This window comes from Rhyacophila brunnea, unplaced genomic scaffold (genome assembly GCF_057557595.1).
Source record: "Rhyacophila brunnea isolate RB1 unplaced genomic scaffold, BYU_Rbru_1.0 scaffold_8, whole genome shotgun sequence".
Taxonomy (NCBI): domain Eukaryota; kingdom Metazoa; phylum Arthropoda; class Insecta; order Trichoptera; family Rhyacophilidae; genus Rhyacophila; species Rhyacophila brunnea.
The window spans coordinates 10,628,001-10,648,865 of NW_028233350.1; the positions used below are offsets into that span (position 1 = coordinate 10,628,001).

Here is a 20,865-nt window from a genome sequence, read left to right on the forward strand (position 1 = left end):
CCCTCCCCCCTACCTATCGCTAAAGATAAAGGCAGTGTGACGCTCTACAGTAGCGTTTTCCAAAGTGTGTAGGTACGTGTTAAAATTAATGTGTACCTATATTTAGTGTTTTTTTGTATATTTTAATACATGGGTACCTAATTAAAAATTGTATCATATAACCACATATTTTTAAATAAGCAATAATATTACTGAAGGAAAATAGCACCGCAGGCCACTTTTTTTACTATTACAGAGAATTTGTGATATATTATGTTTATATCACTTATCTGGTCGACTCGACTCGCCGGGCCCTTCGTGAGCCCGGTCCCCCAGGCTAGAGCCCTGTCAGCCCCCCCTTTGTGGGGGCCATGCCGCTCATAATAATACTATTATCTAGACACCATATCATTTTTTTCTTCCAGTGACGTACCTATCTACAACTTTCGTATGCAAACAATCTTTACTACATAGGATCTTATCAGGGTTTGAATAAACATTAGTGGTTTTAGTAATATTTTTTTACAGCCATTTTCATAAGTTTAGTAGCCATCTTTTCCAAGAAAGCTTTTTGAAGTTATACCTACTTCTTTTGGCGCGTTTGGGTAAACAGATCAGAGTGTATTTTTAGCGTGTGACGAAGTTGCGCGCGCCGATGTAACACATAATTTATTATCATGATTAAGTATATTCATTTCGATCTCAAGGGTACATGCGCATGCGCATAGTGTCATTTAGTTAGTCGTTAAATACAACCAAGTAAAGAGCACGTGTTGTAAACATAACAAACCAATATTGTGTCATAATAAATATATATGTTTATAAACAAATTTCTGGAGACTAACATTGTACACTGTTAATTTATATTCATAAAACTTTATTTATATTGGAGTGTATATTTATTTTTCATTGTAAAGATTGTGTATCAACATTTGAGGCTGTATTAATTTATGTAAGTATTATTTATGAGTAAAATTATATATCAATAAATAAATACATTTTGTGAATGTTGAGTTGGTAAATAATTTTAATTCATCATGGGCACTTCTGAATCGATTATAACCGCGTATGGCAAATATGAGTTTTGGTCCAATACAATAATTAAATTACAATAATTATCATGACTGGGCTATGAGACACAGATGAATCGCGTACGTTTTCATCAACCTAATCCACTGTAATATAAATATACTCAGGTAACGGCTTATTTAGTTTTGATACGTCAAAGAAGTATAATTTCTAACGCGTTTACATAAGTACACGCACCGATTTTTTTGTATTGTTATCATAACATCGAACTTGACTTTGCACCATACTCAATGGTATATTTTGGTACTACAGTTGAGTTTTAAAATTACCGCTTTATAATATTTGTATAAAGATTTAATACAATGTTAAAATATTTTAATGAATTATCGCTAGATGTCGCTAGTGATGCTTCCTGTATCGCAGTGCGGCAAGGGGCAACGCGCGGACGCGGCGAACGTCATGTAACAAAATGGCGATCAAATTCAGACAGCTTGTTTATGTTGTGTATCTTGCGTGTGCATAAACACTGATCAATTCGATGTCGGCCCTCTATGAAACATGAGTTAGTATAATAATTATCTTCTCAACTAAATCTATATACACTCTATCGTCTATTTATCACAATATTTCCACACAAATGGGTCTTTCCCTCGCAAATCACCCTGATGTATTGGGAAATCGTGAGTCTGGAATTATTTATAAGCTCCGCATCGAAGGGATTTCGTAAACGGAGCTTAAAATAAACAATAAAGTGCACACCTAAATCGCCCGTATGTTCTGATTTAACCTGTCGTGTGAATTGACTGATTAACATTTCAGTTTTGCAACATAACCAATGAAGATTAAATCTGAATTCGACATCGCCGAGCACGCGATATTGCAAGGAAATATCGACAAAGTGTCGGAACTCGGGGGGCTGAGGGGCTCACTGGCTGGATCCCCCAGTGGAAAGTGGAGTGCGGCACTCGCGGAAGGCCAGGAACCCCTCCAATTCGAACCAGTAAGACAGGTCAGTTCCCATTGTCAAACCTATTGTCATCTTATCTCGGGATTGAATTAAAATAGATTTCGTTTCGAATAGACTCAATAATTTGCCCATTTATCATGTGTATTTATTATTTTAACCTTGCAAACAATGGATCGACAATAATGCGTCCATATAAAACTTCATGGAATACATGTTAATTCTAACCTTAAATTCAAATGGAATTTGAATCAAATAAGTAAGTAGGTATGTTTATTGCAACCTATGTCTGTGACTTGTGTCAAATTTCATAATATTATTATCATTTCAAGCTTTATCTGTAATTGGCAGAATTATTTACACTGGCTATCACAAAAGTAACTTGATAAATACAAAGTCATCTGTACTTAGTGACAACTTGCAAAATTTGACAAGAGTTGAAATATTTATTTGCCAATCTCTATGAATAATGTTGACATATTTTATTAAACTGGAGTCTATAATGGTCTATGTTAGTGTTTTAGTTGTTCACCATGGAAAGTTTTCATTTAATTAATATATTCTGATATTGCATTATTCATAATTTTGGACAAAGTCGAAAAGCAGGTCAGTTGTCAAAGATTTAGGTTATTCGATATTTTAAAGTCTAAAATCGGTTTTCATACATTTTATGAGAGATGTAATATTGTTGTACCATTCTTGGAAGGAGTCTTATGAATTTTTGTATTATAATTACCGATTCAATGACACTAATGGCATTCTGAAATTGCCAAGAGTAAAGTTATGAAAAGTTACAAGAAAGACAGTACCACCTATAATTACCTTAATAATGATACCTACAAAAAGATCTGTCTACAGGGATTACGTCGGAACCAGCTGCCTTATAACCCGGAGTAGCAGCAATTTATTTAAGAATAGTACCTATTATGTGTAAATTAGCGGTAATAGTGTCGCAGATGACCGCATGACCTTTTATAAATTTCTTTTTTGCCCATTTGCGCCAACAGAAAAGGGTACATATTATTTAATATAATTGTCTACATGCGATAAACTGTTTCCGCCAAACAAAAATAAATGATAAATGATCATGCGGTCATGCGGCACTATAACCAAAATAGCTTTGAATTCGATATTACGGACTCAATTCTTGTCGCAATGTATCTCACCCGTGTATGGAGTTTTGCTCTGCCTCTTTACTGTCAACCATAGTATTGCTGGCTGCTACCGATCTCACGATGCATGCACGTATGCACGTTGCGACTATAATAATATTAAACGCTGCCAAGGTTGCCTCTGGACACTTGAAATCTTGCCTTTAAAAGCCCGATACCTTGTCAGCTGCACAAGCGGTACCTGTACTTTGATTTCCAAATAATTATTGCCTGACTTCTGTCAGCTGTTCCCAGTCCAACGTATTGTAGTACAAGGCCTGTTTCAAGACCTCACAATATTACATTAAATCTACAAGGGCAATCCACACGCTGCATAATTCTTATTGCGTGTTGCTTAATTTAGAAATCCAATTCTCATTCATATAACTGTACAATTAAACGTGGATTCCTTTCATGCAACCATGTACCTAAGCAGCATATTCTGTATTGTTAGACCAGTAGTGTTGTCAATAGAGCAGAAGCTGATGTTTGGTCAGTAGGTTGCAGGCTTGAATCCGCCAGCTATGTTGTCAAATGCACTCATTTCTCCAATATGGACACCCGAGGCCAACAATCAATACTCTCAAATAAAAACACTTCCAGATTGTCCATAGTTCTTGTATTGAAAATGGTAATTTACCACTTTTAAGATAAGTACGTGCATAGTATTGAATTGCTATTTGAAACAATTAAATTCAAATCTAACATTATTTTTTTGTCACATTTCTGCTGCTCCCATTTTGTTATTTAAGTGTGTGTTTAGATTCAGACGGCTGGATTTACTATAGGGCTAGAGCAGGGGTCGGCAAACTCTTGGACCAAAAGAGCCAAATATGAGTATCACAACAGTTAATTTTATTTTCGAGAGCCATATTATGTAGATGTATTTTTATAAATATGATTTATTTGAGTGAATGTTATTGTTTATTTATCAAGTGAAGAAGATTTTGCGAATAAAACTAACGCAAATATAAGTTTTTTTATTGTTAAAATTATAAATATAATTTTTACAGAAAATGAGTTACATACAATTTTCACGCATTCCTTAAATCTAATGTGAACAATGACCTTCCTTGCATTTCTTTGGAGAGTGTCTGTATGTTTGGTATGTAACTTGCAGTTTTCAATTTTAGGCGTGACTTCAATTTCTCATCGGTTATTTGGCTTCTTTAAATGCTATTTATATTGTTCATGTTTTAAAATGATTGTTCACATACATATCATGTAGACTCGAATATGAGTTCGAAAAGCTATACCATGTATTAAAAATCGTAGTATCTACCTTATTATGTAGATCTTTTAGAGCACTCCGCTGTGTTGTGAAATTAAATTGCATTTTTCTCTCTCCAAATCCTCAATTTTGGTGGTAAGAACTACAAATTTGAAGCTACATAACTCTTTGCTTGTTAAATCCACAAAAAAATCCTTTTCAAAAGTTCTCGTGTCAATATGAAATGGAGAAAAATTTAATTTGTCGACTTTTGCAATGGGCGGATTTAAGATGACAACAATCCTTTTTGTAAAAAAATGTGAATTGGGAATTTGGCAAAGAGCCGCACGCCAATACCCAAAGAGCCGCATGTGGCTCGCGAGCCGTGGTTTGCCGACCCCTGGGCTAGAGTGACTATATAATATAGCTCAAGGCCACAAATTGGCAGGTGCATACTTTATCTATTATTGAATATTTGTTTGGACCCCTGAAATTTATTGACCCACGGTCTCTTGAAGCATAAATCTGGCCCTAGATTCATGGCGGTTGGGTTGGAATGAATGAACATCAACTAATTCTCCTGAAAAGTCTGTTACGTTAACTTCCACTCTCAAAGCCTGAATATGTACTACAAACTACAATGACCAATTGAAAGAAAGATTTGATCGAGATGCAATTGTTTTATTAATATTTGCAACTATTGCTTTTTATATTATGTAATATTTTATTTTCCATTTCGTGTTAGTAGTACCTACATATTATTCACCTATTTATTTTTAGAGAAGTGTCCTGTTTTGTTATCATAATAATTGTAACAACATGAGACCATGTTTCATTGTGCTTTGTTTGTTTTGCTGAGTAGTGTTATTTGACACCCTTCTGGTCTTCATTACCAATAGATAATTGCCTAACAAACAAAATTGCAACTCAGAGAAAACAATCAGTTCGAATTTAGCACACAATCGGAAGCCACCCGTGTTGCTAAAGAACTGTTGTGAAATATGTATTATAAAAATAACGTTTGCAAATCAGGGCGCGTCTATCCGAGGATATGTCCTGTGAAAGTGAAACGTTCGGTAAACTCAGTGCATTAAAAGTGTATTTTGAAATTGTCAATGTTTCTTTTGAAATGTGAATGATGGAATCGTGTGATTTTTGTTTGCAGAGTATGCCTTCTGCAAGCGCTGTGGGTGGTGTCGGTATTCCATCAAATGAAGAGTGTGGAATCAAAGATGTTTGGAAACACAATTTGGAAGATGAATTTCGAACTATCAGACAGGTTTGTCATTAACTTATTAACCGCGGAGCATTTAATTACTATTTAATTACCACCTTTAAATAACATGCTAATTATATCGAATGGCCAATTAATGAGGGCACAAACGGGTGTGCCATCTGCGTGGAAAGGATTAACAATATATTTTTTTGATGAAAATTCATTTATCAGCCTGGACCATTCCATTCCTCTTGGTCCTGTGCGTTCCTCTCAGACATTTTCTATCTCTTCGGCAGGTACCACTAGATGACTTGATTTGTATATTTATTTCTTCCATTACCTACTTCATGCAAATCATTTAATTAGTTCATAAAAATAACTTCAAATGACACCTGTAAACGTCACCAATATTTCCCCGACTGATCTATTCCATGGAGTAGTTTGACATATTATTATGCTGTAGTTTTTCACGACTTGTTTATGCATAAGTGATGGGCAACAAAAAAAAAATGATTCAATCTTGGCTTAGTATAAATGAAATCAGTACAAGGCTACAAGGTTACACTGTAATTGGCGTATTATATAAGTATCGGATCAATTATTTTCACCACCATATGAATGATATTACCTCAAATCCCTAAACAATGATGTCCACGATATGTTTCTGAATCATTTTATCTGAATTATTGTTTATGTGCTTTGTATGGTTTTTCAGGTGGTTAAAAAATATCACTGGGTGGCGATGGACACAGAATTTCCTGGAGTGGTTGCTCGGCCAATCGGGGAATTTCGATCAACGGCTGACTATCAGTACCAACTTCTCAGGTATGTCTGTCTCCTTTATTTATTTATTTATTTATTTAAAAACAAAAAAATGTCTAAAAATCAGAATTCAGGAAGAACTGGTTATAATCAAGCAAGTTAAATAAAAATATTTAGTGAACATAACCCTCAAGAAAAAAAAAACATAAAAATTTCAAAAACAAAATACACAGCAAATCACAAAAAATGTCTATATATCTGGGGAGTGCAATGATTAAGCCTCAATGACATTGAGCTATTTTACAAGCTGCTTGTTGGCGAATTTAAAAGCGGCGAGTCGGCTAGTGCGATTGTGATGATGACACACAAAACTCTCCACTCGCTCAGAAGCCAACAAGCTAGCAAGTTGAAACCGTCATTTTTGGTACAATTTTGACAGGACGTATTGAGTAGCTCGTTTTTTTACCGGGAGGTCGCTACTACTCCGCTCTACTGTTAAGTAACTGTAAAGTTGACCGGCTTTCAACTTTTCTAAGTAGATTGTTTACAATCTGCTTGTTAGCTTGTTCGATGATGACACTGGGCGAGTTTACAAGCAGATTGTAAATTCGCCAACAAGCAGATTGTAAAGTAGCTCAGTGTCATTGAGGCTTTAGACTCACACCCCTCACCGTTCATACCTGGTAAGCCTGGTATGAGGAAACAGTTCTATTCCGAAAGCGGTCATAGATCACATAGGGGTATATAAATTCAAATTCGTCAGGATTGGAAACCACCCTTCGTAAAAGAAAATGTCTTACGAGCTTCAAAAGTGTGAGAAACGAGCTTGCTTTGGTGAAAGGCAGTCGCAACATAATCTTTTGACGAATTATCGAAACTAAAATAATAAAATGCGTTATAATTATAACATTGAAAAAATTTCTTCTGGACGCACTCTAAAATAAGCTTGTAGGAAATTTTATAAGGTTTCCAGATAATTGACCTATATTCAAGAATAGTACGCATTCATGAAAAGTATTGACATTTGGATTCTTTATTCGCTTTTTATGATTTTTTGTCTTGTTCAGTCAACTGAGAATCTAGCACATGTATTACTGTTGAATTAGCTACTGAAAACAGTGATAATAAACTTAAATATTATCCAATTGTGTGATACAGCTTCTTAAATAATATGTTTTGAAATTGATGAACCTCACATGATTAATAAATAGCCCACAGTTTCCATAGCAACATAAAACAATCTCATCTATTCTCTCTTGGTAGAAAGATTATCTATGGATAGGCATTTCAAGGACTGTCATTTTCCTTTGTGTACAGCAGTTTCAGCCTTGCATATTAGGAAAATTGCTTTTTAATATTATGTTGTGAGGTATTATTGCTAAACACAGTATGGACATACTACAATGCATTTATCAGCCTTTGGCTGGGTGATTTATTGTCAATACATCAATATTAAGTTTGGCCTACAAATTAAATTATTAGAAATCACATTATATTTCATATCTAGAATAAACATTATGTAATACTTATTGAAATTAGGTAATGTAAACAGGAAGAAGGCATAATTTTGTATAGTATTATTATTTTGTTCCTTGAAAGAAAATAAATCATGCATTTATTCTGTACAGTGTTACACGCTATGTAGAAATAAGCATGGATTAGCTAATTTAATATGTAATTGTTTTCATTTCATTTAAAAAAAATTCAGGTTAAATTTTCAGAATTTTATAAATTATGGTAACAATGCCATATCTACTCCAATGAAGGAGTATTTGGATCTCCACAATGTGGAGATATTTGAATTCTTTTTATGGTGATTGGTTGTTATCTACATTGATTGAAAAAAACTTTTATTCAATGCATCGGCGAGATTTTAACCCACAAACCATGTAATGGCGGGTGAGTTTACTCGCATATAATATCACACAATAGGTGTGGCAGTGTGACACACTCACTCTGATACATTGAATGATGAATGTCACGACAATCATATATTTAGTACAGTAATACACATACCATACCATATTAATATGGTAATATTTTCTTTTTACTGATTTTCAAATTTAGCTAAATGTTCGCGGGTCGTACAGGGAATAAGTGTTGCGGATAATGATATGTATATTCTCTCCTGAGTTTTGGACACATTTGTAAATAAATACATAGATACACACCAGATACTCTGGTCACACTCCACTCGGTATAATGAACATAATATTTTCAAGGTGAAACTTAATGTCAACAATAATGAGATCGCTAACCTTGCATGTTGACACTAATAGACTTTCCTTTGTCAACGAGGAACAATTTGATTTTGTCAAAATGTAGCTAAATTTTCTCTTGACATTGACAATGTATAACTGAATCCAAATTCAACAAGACAATTATCTCATTGCAAATTGAATAATGACACGGAAGTGCTTTTTTATCAAGTCTTCGGAATATATCCAGAGCTGGAAGACCAGAAAACTATTTCCATTTTTCAATATGTTTATCCTTGAAGATAAATAAGCACTGAGATAAGAGATGGTTGGACACCTCCGTCTATTTTCACCGGATTCTTATTATACATATAGTACACATTTTTCTCCTGACACCTACTGAAATACTACCTCGCATCCCATGGGCTGTTGTTCACCACTTGTTCAGTGTCTTCTGTAAATACATGATTTTTTTTTCTTCTTTCAGATGTAATGTCGATCTCTTGCGGATAATTCAACTCGGTCTCACTTTTATGGATGAAAATGGCAAGACACCAGCAGAATACACAACATGGCAGTTCAATTTTAAATTTAACCTACAGTAAGTCATCATTCATGTAATGAATTTAAAAAATAATACATTCGGCTTTTTATTTTTATTTCTCTGGAAGCTTGTTGATTTCACGGCTGTATGGTTGGTGTCTTATTGTTTTTTTTTTAATGGATTTTTCTATATATTCTTCTTATGGTACCGCCTTCTATCGAACGTTGACAGCCAAATTGCAATACATCTTCCTATCCTGTGGCGATCGTATATATCACCAATGTCTAGGACATCAAGCCACGTATAAAAGTTCCATAGCCAAGAGCATCTTTTGCCTACTTCTGCTGCTATCTGTCTACCTTTATATGTTGTAATTTTGTCAAGTCTTTCAGTGCTAAAGACTCGCGTAAGCATTAGTTGGCCATTTGATACAATTAGCATGCTATTTAAATGTGGTAATTAATTAGTAATTATCTAATCAGCAGTGAATGTGTTTTAATCTATTCAATGGTGTCAACATTAACACTTGTTTATTTTAAAAAAAAAAATGAATTAACATGAGTTTTGTATTATACCTTTTGTATTGTTTTTTTGTCATCTTCAGCCACTATGTATGCAGATAGAGTCCGAAGATGCTGAAAGGTGAAACTCGGGTTGCTAAAAATGATTCAAATGTAATAATACAAGTACTCTCATGCAGTAATGTTGATTAGGTTGAAGCTGAAGTCAGATTTTGAGTTAGACTTGCAGTTTAATTGAAGCGAACGATTTTCTTTTAAATTACTTCACCTAGGTGGTTTAATTTTCCATCAACCCTTTTGATTACACGCTAAGTCCTGTATTTTGGTCTTGACTGAATTTATGATTATGTAATCAACTCAGCACAGTATAAATTCGCCCACCAGGTGGCAGAGCACACTGCAAGAACCCATGCGATGCGTGCATGGCCACTCGCAGTGTGCTTTGCGCTTGAGGTCAAAGAGATGTATCTCATTTTTCTCTATTTACAGGAGATACGTATTGAACTACCTTTACCTGTTTTTTATGTCTGTCACTTAACATGATGACGTAACTCGAAGTTGCTAAAAATTGAGATAGGTTTCTTTGGTTCTAAACAGTTGAACTATAAGTTATTGTCCATTTGAAATGCATTTATACTTATAATGTATCTCATTGGATTTGTCACAATTTCTTCCTTGTCTGGCATTTGATGTATGTATTCCAATACGACTTATTATTGAAGATCAAATTCACTCATTTGTCAAAGCTAACATAGGTAAACATTTGCATAGCTGTTGCATATTGACCTTAATGTTCAACCAACATATTATTTGTGAGACTATGCTTGACAAACCCGTCTGTACTCTAAATTCTTTGCACATATTTTCCTTGTTATTGCATTTGTCGTCTGGGGTACAATAACCTTTCTAAATATGAAAAAAAAATCTATATATTATCATTATACAGTCAACCCAATTTCTTCTATTCTATTCAAACAATATGTATATTGTTGCAGGTGAATAAAACCTTGTATTGGCATTAACCCTCCTCCCGCTAACGGCATCTAGAAATGCCCATGATAGTTAAACCGTTCACCGCTAAGGGCATCCAGAAGTGCCCATAAGTTTCTACCTCCGTATTTTCGTAATTCGGCGAGTAATACAGTCGAAATTTGTTTGAAAAACTAGCTGGGTTATTCCTTTACTGACATCTGTGACTTTTTTTCAATAAGACTTTTTAGATAATTCGAAATTAAGCAAAGACACATACCCTGTCGATATTGGAGTAAAACAGATTTCCAATGATTGGTTTCAAAATTTACCGCTAGTTGCTTTGCGCAATTTGCGCCGGCGCGAATTGATGTTAATGATCTCATACATGAAATCGGCTAGTGCGGTGATAATTTTCAACAGTCGATTGCTTTCGTGTTGTGATTGATACATTTCAAAGTTTTTTACGGTTTTCTATAAAATTATTATTGATGCGCCATTCTGTTAATAATTAATTATGTGCGTTAATTCTTTAAATGAAAAGTGATTTTATGAATTAAATCAGTGGTTGTAAAGTGAAAACGAAATTATTAACACATAAATAATTTAAAATTCCTATAATAAATCTTTTGTACTGTATGGAAATACATACGAAAAATTGAGAATAAGTAAATAATAATCTGTAAAATATTTAAATTTAAATTAAAAAATGTAGAATAGATTTTCAAAATTCACGGCCACTCATTTTTATTTCAAGGAAAGTGATGATTAAAATTCTTCTCATTTTAGTCGAATAAAGAACTAAGATTAAAATTTAATATTATTGTGTAGTGAATTAAAACTTTAAATTTCCTCAAAACTGTTAAGTTATAATAGCATATTTAGTGTTTAAATAAAAATGTCTATCCCTGATGTTGAATGTTTGGATTCGGACTATGAGATGGAAAGTGATAATGAAGAAGCTGCGCTAGTAGAACATCCCGACGATGTTGACGAGCCTTCCAATATAGGCAGTGATGAAGGAGTGGCTGAACCGTCTACCAGTGCAGCACCAGACAGTTTACTCCAATCGTGGACTGCGGGTCCCTTCGTGCCGATCACATACGATTTTGATAGTTTCAACTCAGGCGTTAACCCTAGTGTACAGCTCAATGAAAATTCCACAGAAATGGAATTTTTTCGTCATTTTCTTAACAAAACAATAATGAATACCATAGTTAACCATACAAATAATTACCACAACCATATGCTCAACACACAAGCCCACACTCCGAATGCAAGGATCCATGCCTGGTATGATACATGCCCAGAAGAGATGTATGTTTTTTATGCTGTATCAATGTTGATGACAAGAAATCGCCATCTCACAATTGAAGAACATTGGAGTGCTGATCCATTATTAAATTCTAAAATATTTGGCCAAACTATGATAAGAGATCGGTATGAGTTGATTCTACAAATGCTACATTACTCTGATACCCAAATCCCTACTGGAGATCGTCTTTATAAAGTGCGCTCACTTCTTGACCACTGCAGAAAAATATTCAAAGAAACAATGCTACCAAACGAAAATCTCTGCATCGACGAAAGTATCATTGTTTTTAAAGGGAGATTAATATTCAAACAATTTATACCGTCAAAAAGACATAGGTTTGGAATCAAATTATTTGTGATTTGTGATGTGGAAACCGGTTATATTTTAGACTTTATTATTTATTGTGGTGTAGAAACCGAAATAAGTGATAGTGAACTTTTGGGAATATCTGGGGCTGTTGTCACCACTTTGATGAAGGATTATTTTGGTAAAGGGCATAAACTATTTTGTGATAATTGGTACAGCAGCCCAGAATTATTTCAGTTTCTACATAAAAAAAAGACAAATGCTTGCGGGGCACGGTACGTAAAACACGAAAGTCAATGCCAAAATTTGATAAACTGAAGAAAGGACAAGTAAAATCTCTTAACTGTGGCCCATTGCTCGTGTTAAAATGGCATGATAGGCGGGAAGTGCATATGATCAGTACCATGCACGATGACTCCATGGTACCGACAGATAAAATTAATAGGGCCACAGGACAACCCATTATAAAACCACAATGCGTTGTGGATTATAATAAAAATATGGGCACGGTAGACAAAGCTGACATGATGTTGAGCAGCCTCTCGTGTATGCGAAAGAGTCTTAAGTGGTATAAAAAGGTTGGATTCCACATCATAGATTTATTTTTATTAAATAGTAGCATACTTTACAAAGTTATCACCGGTAAAAAAATTAGTTTAGCTGAATTTCAATTAAACGTAATCCGGCAATTAATCGAAACATATGGCAGTGCCTCAAGACCATCGACATCACAAACTACTCGTGTAGTTAATAACCCAAAAAGAATTTTAAAAACAGAACTCCTAAGACATTTACCCCGTAAAATTCCTCCAACAGTAAATAAAACAAAACCATATCGAAGATGTCGTGTGTGTATTGCTTCAACTACTAAAGATAAAAAAAGAAAAATGACGAACATTATGTGTGAAGCATGTGATGTCGCTTTATGCTCTGTGCCCTGTTTTTATGACTACCATGACAAAATCAATTTTTGAAATATAGTTAAGCCATAAACATTAATTAGGTGTGACTGAAATATGAGACCAAGTTGTAAGGAAATAATATAACAATAACGATTGTGTGCGTTCTGTGTTGGTGTTAAAAAACGTGTGAACATTAATCATCGGCGCAAATGTCTACCACTTATCCAGTATCATAGAGGCCACTTCACTCTGCGGTATGTACTCCAAGCGTGCTTTATTATGTATGACAGAATTTCTTAAAGCTCTGTTGCTTAATTTACGATCTTTTTGTTTATTTTCACATGCTGTAAAATTAAAAGGAATGTTTTATTATAGCTAGAGCTATAATAAAACTATAATAAAGCTATATTAGGTACATTTTTAATGACGTTTCGGTATGATTTATGAATCGTAAAAATCGCAGCGCGCCCGAACAAGTACATGAGCGAAATTATGTCGCGATAAAAAGGTTAATACCCTTCTGTCTCAACTGAACCTTTTTTTTAGAAATTCTTATTATTTTCCTTTTTTTTATGTTTCTATCTTCCTCGTAAAGCACAATTTATGAATATTTCTTTCAATATTATTTTCCATTTCCGACACGATTGTAGGTGGCACTCTCAATGTGAAAGCTTAAATATGTACCTAATGTGATATTTCTAAATGTCAGTAAGTATGTGAAACATTCCCAAATTGATTCCAATTCCATAATATTGTTATGGCTAGGGCCATCAAAAATGTTTTGATATTTTCTTTCGACATGACAGCCATTTACTATTATTTCATTCTTTTCATTATTGACAATATCTTTCTATCTCATGGTGGTGACCATTTACCTATTGTTTCAATATCCAATTGAGTGTTTCTGGTTGGTGACAGAAAAAAAATCTGTGATCAAATCCGGTGAGCGAAAAGATCATTGAATTTGATTGTTTCTGGAAATTATTTTGTTTTTGCCAAAAGTTCGATTGTCTTAGAGTGTTGATGTTTGTCAGTCTTAGAGTGTCGATTGAGATCGAACGGGACGTATATCGTCTCAATGAACACTTCTTGGATTTCGATTTCTCCAGTAATGAGAATGTTTGTTAACAATCCCATTTAAATGGAAGTTAGCTTCATTGCTCATTCTACGCTATGTTCTTTGCGTTATATTATAACACATTTTGACTTCTACTTAACTGATTTGTTTTGTTTGGCCGATATAAAATTTTGTGGAATTCTAAATTTGAAATAAAGAATTATGAAAGTTAATTATGTAAAAATGTATACCCCCATGTAACTGTTTTATAAGTAGATTTATCTATTATTTTCCAGAGAAGACATGTATGCACAGGATTCCATTGATTTATTACAAAACTCAGGCCTACAATTCAAGAAGCACGAAGAGGATGGCATTGAACCTCTCGTATTCGCAGAATATCTTTTAACCTCAGGTAACTTTGCTTTTTCCAAATAGCAGACATCTGTGTTAATATCACAGAAGTCACTGCCCTGAAATTTGCTTTGTACATAGTAAATCTATTCTTAGATACCCCACTATTGCTAACCATGGTATTGTACACCTTTCAACCAATATTATCCAAAGACCTTGGACACTGTAACTAGAGAAAGATTTATGAATTTTGGTATTACAACACATGTTTAATCCTTAACATTTTTAGTATGAATGATTCGGTAACCGAGTGCACACTTGGACAGTCATACTTACTATATTGATATTGATCGATACATAAGCAACTACATACATGCGTTTTTTTGTCACATGTGTATATTTGAATTAAATAATACTTTACTTCGGTTTACTTATGTACAATTTTATAATTCCAGGAATCGTTCTCGTTGACAATATTAAATGGCTCAGTTTTCATTCCGGATACGATTTTGGTTACCTTTTGAAACTGCTCACTGATCAAAATCTGCCACCGGACGAAAGTGAATTCTTTGAAAGTCTACGGCTTTACTTCCCCACTGTATATGATGTTAAGGTAATTGAAAAGAAAGTTTTGTCACTATTATATATTGTTCTATTCGCTGCTGCTTTAGAATGTGTCACCCTAAGCAACACATGATCTGCCTAGTATTAATTGTTAATTAAATAATAATTATTCATCGATTTTCATTGCTTCATATCTTGCTTCTACAAATATTACCTTGCCAAGTAAAATTCTCGCTAAGTAGTCACTTCAATAATTAAATTGATGTGTGCGATTTTGAAATATTTGCCTTTTGATTAGCGTTTTCACAATTTCCACTATACCACTATTTGTCTATTTTTTTGTTCCTTTATAACTCAAAAAATACTGGATCAATATTGATGAAACTTGTACACCGTAGACTACATTGTTGGTACCAATATATAATAGTTTCATCTATCTCAAACGGTTCAAATGTTGCAAGATAAAATTTCTCGATGTAACACATTTGCAACAATTTATCACGAGTAGGTAAAGTAGTAAGATGGTAGTGCGAAACGGTGAGGTGAGGTGCAGGTAGAGAGGCATGCACTTAAATCCAACCATTATTAACTAATATAGGAGGATAAATTACATTCCATTCGAATCAGTCTTTCTTCATTCTGTATATCTGTCAATTGTTATATCCGTATAAGTCACCGGCTAGTAATAACAAAATCTAATTCAACTAAATTTTTAAAACGCTTCATTGTTTGAAAATATGTATGTCATTTTATGCCTATTATCAAAACGGTTTTAAGTTATACTTTTTTTATAAATTCTTGTGAAACTGACACCTGAAAAGCTGTCCGTCAGTTTGTACTACATAATGTATATTTCATGCACACTCACTAATGCAGATACCTGATCCATGGCCAGTGTAATGAAGCATAGTACATATTACACTGTTACATTTGGCACAAGGGATTTAGACTTCATAATCCTATATATTTCTGCACACTAGTTTTATTAAACCTATTGTATCTTCTTTTAGTATCTTATGAAGCTGTGCAAGAACTTGAAGGGGGGATTACAGGAAGTGGCAGACCAATTAGAATTAAGAAGAGTTGGCCCCCAGCATCAAGCCGGATCAGACTCTCTTCTCACCGGAATGGCTTTCTTCAAAATAAAAGAGGTGATTTCATCAGTTTTATAAAAATGTGCATGAAGCGGCAACTCATACTCCAACCACACAGTCCTTCAATGTGACATCATTGGGCAGGCATATCCCATTGTCACAGCTAACCTTATGCTTATGTATATGTTACGCCGAATGTGCGAAATTGAATATTACATGAAATGGGCAAAATTTTGCCTAAATCATGAAAAATGCAAGCCCGTTACCTTATTCATGAATTAGACAAAATATCTGGAGAGTACGTGAATTCGGCAGTAATTTTTCTGTCTAGTTCATGTATTGGACAAATTAGATAGTAGCGCTACGGTGGTATTTTTTGCAACTAAACTAAATGTATCAAAATGCTCATGCATTGGTCAAAATGTACATATATTATCTATGGTCAAAATAGATAGTCGCGCTCCGGTGGTATTTTTTTCAACTAATCAAACTAAACAAATGTGTCAAATGTCAATGATTATAATATAAAAATATACCAATCAATAACTGCAATGACGTTCATATCCATTTACTATGCGCAAAAAAAATCTAGAACTATAATATGATAACGGAAGAATTTTATTGAAAAGTATTTTTGTGATTTGATTCGTGCTTGGTCGATTGAATGTTTGTGATAGTTTGTTGACACTTGATAGCTAACCTCAAAATGGACATTCAGTTGAATACTTTAATTCAGAATTACAAAACCTAACCTAACCTAATAATAATAATATTATATTATGTCCAATTATAACTAATAAAACCATCCGTATTAAATTTACTTTTTCTTCTGTCATGTTGACAGTTCAAGAATTCCATACCCTGGCGAATTCATGTACTCAGCAGAAAATTTACCTAATTCATGAATAAGGCAACAGGCTTGACTATTACATGAATTAGCCAAAATTTTGCCCATTTCATGTAATAGTCAATTTCGCACATTCGGTGTAACATATATACATAATTTGAAAACATCTCATGCATATAATACACACTAGAAAAAATCATTTTGCAGAAAAAAAAAGGACACGCGACAGGACTTGAACCTGTATCTGCTGGATTCACGCCAGTATGCTTTTACAATTAAGCTACGGGAATCTTATTGAATCACAACAATTTTAACTAGTACTGGTTGCATGAAATGCTTATCAAATTGCATTATAATGTTGGCTATCGGATGCTACATTCTGAAATTTTGTGTCTTATTCGTTGGATAAAAGATATAGTTTATTAAAATTATACTTGTATTATAAAAACCCATCATGGTGATAAAGAAAGTGTGCTGTGTGAAAAGTGATTTCGAAGAGGACAGGAATTTCTGGCTGAGTATTGGTATCTTATGGGTGCATGTGGCTTGGACACTGTGTTTCGAATGCTGCCCGAGAGTGAGACGTTCCACAGTGGTCAACCCCCTCACTCTGCAGCTATGCTACAATAGTGATCTGCATGCTGCAAGTCTGACATGGCAGGAGGCACGGGACGTAGTGATAGTATGAGGGAAGTGGTGCGATATTATGCTTTCTCTATGCTCCGATGCTGTAGCGTAATAAGGTGAAGTATGTAAATAACATGTGTCCACAAATCTGTTAAAATAATTAAATTGAATATTTGAATTTCAGATATTCTTCGACGACAACATCGAGAGCTCGAGTGGGCATTTGTACGGGTTGGGCGCTCCGTTCTCCGTCAATGGCAACAGTTTCCATGACAACGGGGACAACAGCAGCTCATCCTGATCGCCCGACCAGCAGGAGGCCGCGCCGCACATACATTCTTTTGATGGCATTAAAATTAGCGAGGATATAATAATCTAATAAATAAAAGAAAATAGTGATCATTCATCTCACGGAAATTGTGATAAACTCTTACTGCTTTCAAATAAATTGGTGACTTTAAAATGAACATCGGATAATCAGTTTCGTTCGGCTTCCAGTTAAATTATGTTATCGTGTAACAAACAAACAGTGAGTGAATGTGTAAATCAATTTGAAAAAGTGAAAATTACCGTCGGCTGTTATATAATGTTGCATAGTGGCGCCTATCATAGCTATGTGTTACGTTGAGACTACAGTATGACTTATATTATATTCTGGGCAACATGTCATAGCTGCCATTTGGGTAACTATAAATCCCCCTCGCCCTTCCACATACTCTATATCCCTGCCCCCTGCTTCCATCCCTTTGCACTACATACATCACTATGATATGTTGGTCAGAGTATAGTAAAACATATTAATTAAGACGTCATATTGATATCCTACATCTTTCTTTTTTATACGTGGTATTATATTATGATAAACCTCATAATGTTGTGTATATAAAAGAAAGCTCCGTTAAGCTATTGATTGGTGCCAATTTTTATTTATAATATATAAATTATAGTATTGTATGTCTCCAATATAAGCTTATCCTATGATAAAGTAGCTTTAATAAGACATTAATAATAATCTTATTGCTTCAATATTAGCAAAATTACTCTTATTGTAATGTAATGTTTTAAATTAAATTAATAATTTGATTTGTCATTTTGATGCATATTCAGAATTTACTTGGATAAAAATTATGATCAATTAAATTCATTTGTATTTACCACGTTATTGTTATGCCACATGTCTCGTCTAATCATGTGGTAAGTACAATGAGTTTTTTTTTTTTTTTTTTAAATTGGAGTCATACATACTATATTATTTCCATTATCATATTCACTATAGGATACTGGAATCCTGTATTGAAACACAAGGCATTGTGTTAACTATTTTATAAATGTTTTTTTTTTTAATATATGATAGCTTTAAGAATATACTTTTGTTTTCAGTGTAGTATTTCACTAGATATTGCAACATTTTAAATCTTATCACGTGAAGTTATGGTAGTGATATCTGTGTACCACTTTTAAATATTTATAATATCAAATTGTGTACTTTCAATGAATATTAATAAATTTTTAATTAAAGTAGGCGGGATCAAATTCATATTAGAAAGTCTATTTTCGAAAAGAAAGTATTATTCTTTGGTCGGGCGATCGTATTCAATAAAATTATTGTGATTTAAAAATTTCAATGTTACTCTCGGTTACTTGAATTAATAGTTATGGTACGTAGGCCGCATTTTAATTATTAAAAAGGTATGGTAGAACATTTTACACAAAACTGTTAAATTTTATATGAAAATCATTCTGTTGGATAATATTTTATGATAACTGAGAAATCGACCGCTTAATTTGCAATATCTCTTGGTCACCTAAATTTGGCAGAGCCTTCATTTGTATATTCCAAAATAAAACATCCATTTTGTCAAGTTCAGTTGATTTTTTAGCTGCAACTCATAAATAAAGAGATAATTTAAATAATAATATGTCTTTTATTAATACATGCCAGCTCTATCCTATAGATATACAGTATAACCCCTATTTTACGTTTTTTATGGGACTCAAAAAAAAAAACCTAATTGGAGGGAAAATGTAAAAGGTATTGAAAAAAAGAACATTTAAATTTTGTTTCTAAAAAAATAAATTTTTATTAAAAACAACATTCAATTTAAATTTTTATTGAAATATTTTTTATTAAAAAAAATCATATGTCTGTTGCATTTTTGTTTTTTTGTTATGTAATTCTCTTTCAAGACTATATAAACATTTAAAAGTGTCATCTTGGATATCAGCAAAGCTTGTAAAGTAGGTATTTAAACCCTCGATGAACCTCATTGCTTCTTCTTTTGTTGGAATATCAACCTCTTCTTCATCAGACAGTTCTTCACCAGACAAGTATGCTGGTGTTAAATGACTGTCAACAATGTCATCAACTTGCACTGACAAAGTTTTCCTTTGGTTAGACATTATGTGTTTGAAAGAATGAGGACGTAAAAATGAATAATAATCGAACCAAAAGCAATATGAAATAAATAAACCGCGAACCTGTAAGACTAATGACAGACGGAGTGTATACAAAACACAAACATGATGCCAAAAGAAAAGATGGCGACCAATAGACCAATCACCTTGTTATGCGCCGAACTCGGGCCAATCACAGCGTCGCTCGCCGACCAATCACCGTGCGCCGTTCTAAAGACACGGAGTTTTCCCTCCAAACACCTTACACCGTTCGAATGTCACGACCCAATCAATGTCAAGCGCGCGGAACTCGCATATTTTGAATATTTCCGACGTAAATCGCGGGAAAGAAAAACGTAAATGCGGGTATTAAATGTACTGAAATACATCGGGACTGAAAAAATTACACGCAATTGCCGGGAAAACGTGAATTCCGGGCATGTAAAAACGAGGTTATACTGTACCATCATAAATTGTCTGGTGTTCGAATTCAGAACCAAGATCACAGTATAAAAAGTGTTGAATGACATGTCGAATGTTAGCATGTGGTGCCCTCACTCATCAGACAACTTATACTGGTGTATCTATAGTGCGAAAGCATCTTCTTGGCTACGTGTTAAAACTGTGAACTAACATGCTCCGCCCATTTTTAACTACACTTCCATTATAAACTAACAAGCTCCTCCCATTTAGTAGACAACAGCACCTAGAAGCGTAGCAAGATGTTTTCGCACAGTATAAACAATAATATCTATCTATAATGGCTGAGTGGTATAGTACCACCTTTTACAGCATTTTCATAAGGATTCTAGAATGGTTAGTATAATCATAAGAAAATAACAGGAAGAATCACCATCCCATT

At 33.9% G+C, this 20,865-nt stretch overlaps 1 protein-coding gene across 1 annotated transcript; it reads left to right on the forward strand.

The window, feature by feature from the left end:
- The first annotated feature begins 1,467 nt into the window (after positions 1 to 1,467).
- On the forward strand, positions 1,468 to 19,526 carry Pop2 (CCR4-NOT transcription complex subunit Pop2). The gene is made up of 9 exons (XM_085959022.1): positions 1,468 to 1,570; positions 1,828 to 2,017; positions 5,499 to 5,612; positions 6,265 to 6,374; positions 8,997 to 9,110; positions 14,420 to 14,538; positions 14,933 to 15,090; positions 16,052 to 16,192; positions 17,794 to 19,526. Exons 2-9 carry the CDS (start codon positions 1,844 to 1,846, stop codon positions 17,908 to 17,910), a joined length of 1,047 nt encoding a protein of 348 aa, XP_085815148.1. The 5' UTR covers positions 1,468 to 1,570; positions 1,828 to 1,843; the 3' UTR covers positions 17,911 to 19,526.
- Positions 19,527 to 20,865: the final 1,339 nt, after the last annotated feature.

Bases quoted from the DNA above. Each gene is read 5' to 3' on its own strand.
- Pop2 (XM_085959022.1), top strand. From the start codon at position 1,844: ATGAAGATTAAATCTGAATTCGACATCGCCGAGCACGCGATATTGCAA. The intron at 9,111-14,419 runs GTAAGTCATCAT...ATTATTTTCCAG, and splicing joins AATTTTAAATTTAACCTACA to AGAAGACATGTATGCACAGG. The intron at 15,091-16,051 runs GTAATTGAAAAG...ATCTTCTTTTAG, and splicing joins CCACTGTATATGATGTTAAG to TATCTTATGAAGCTGTGCAA.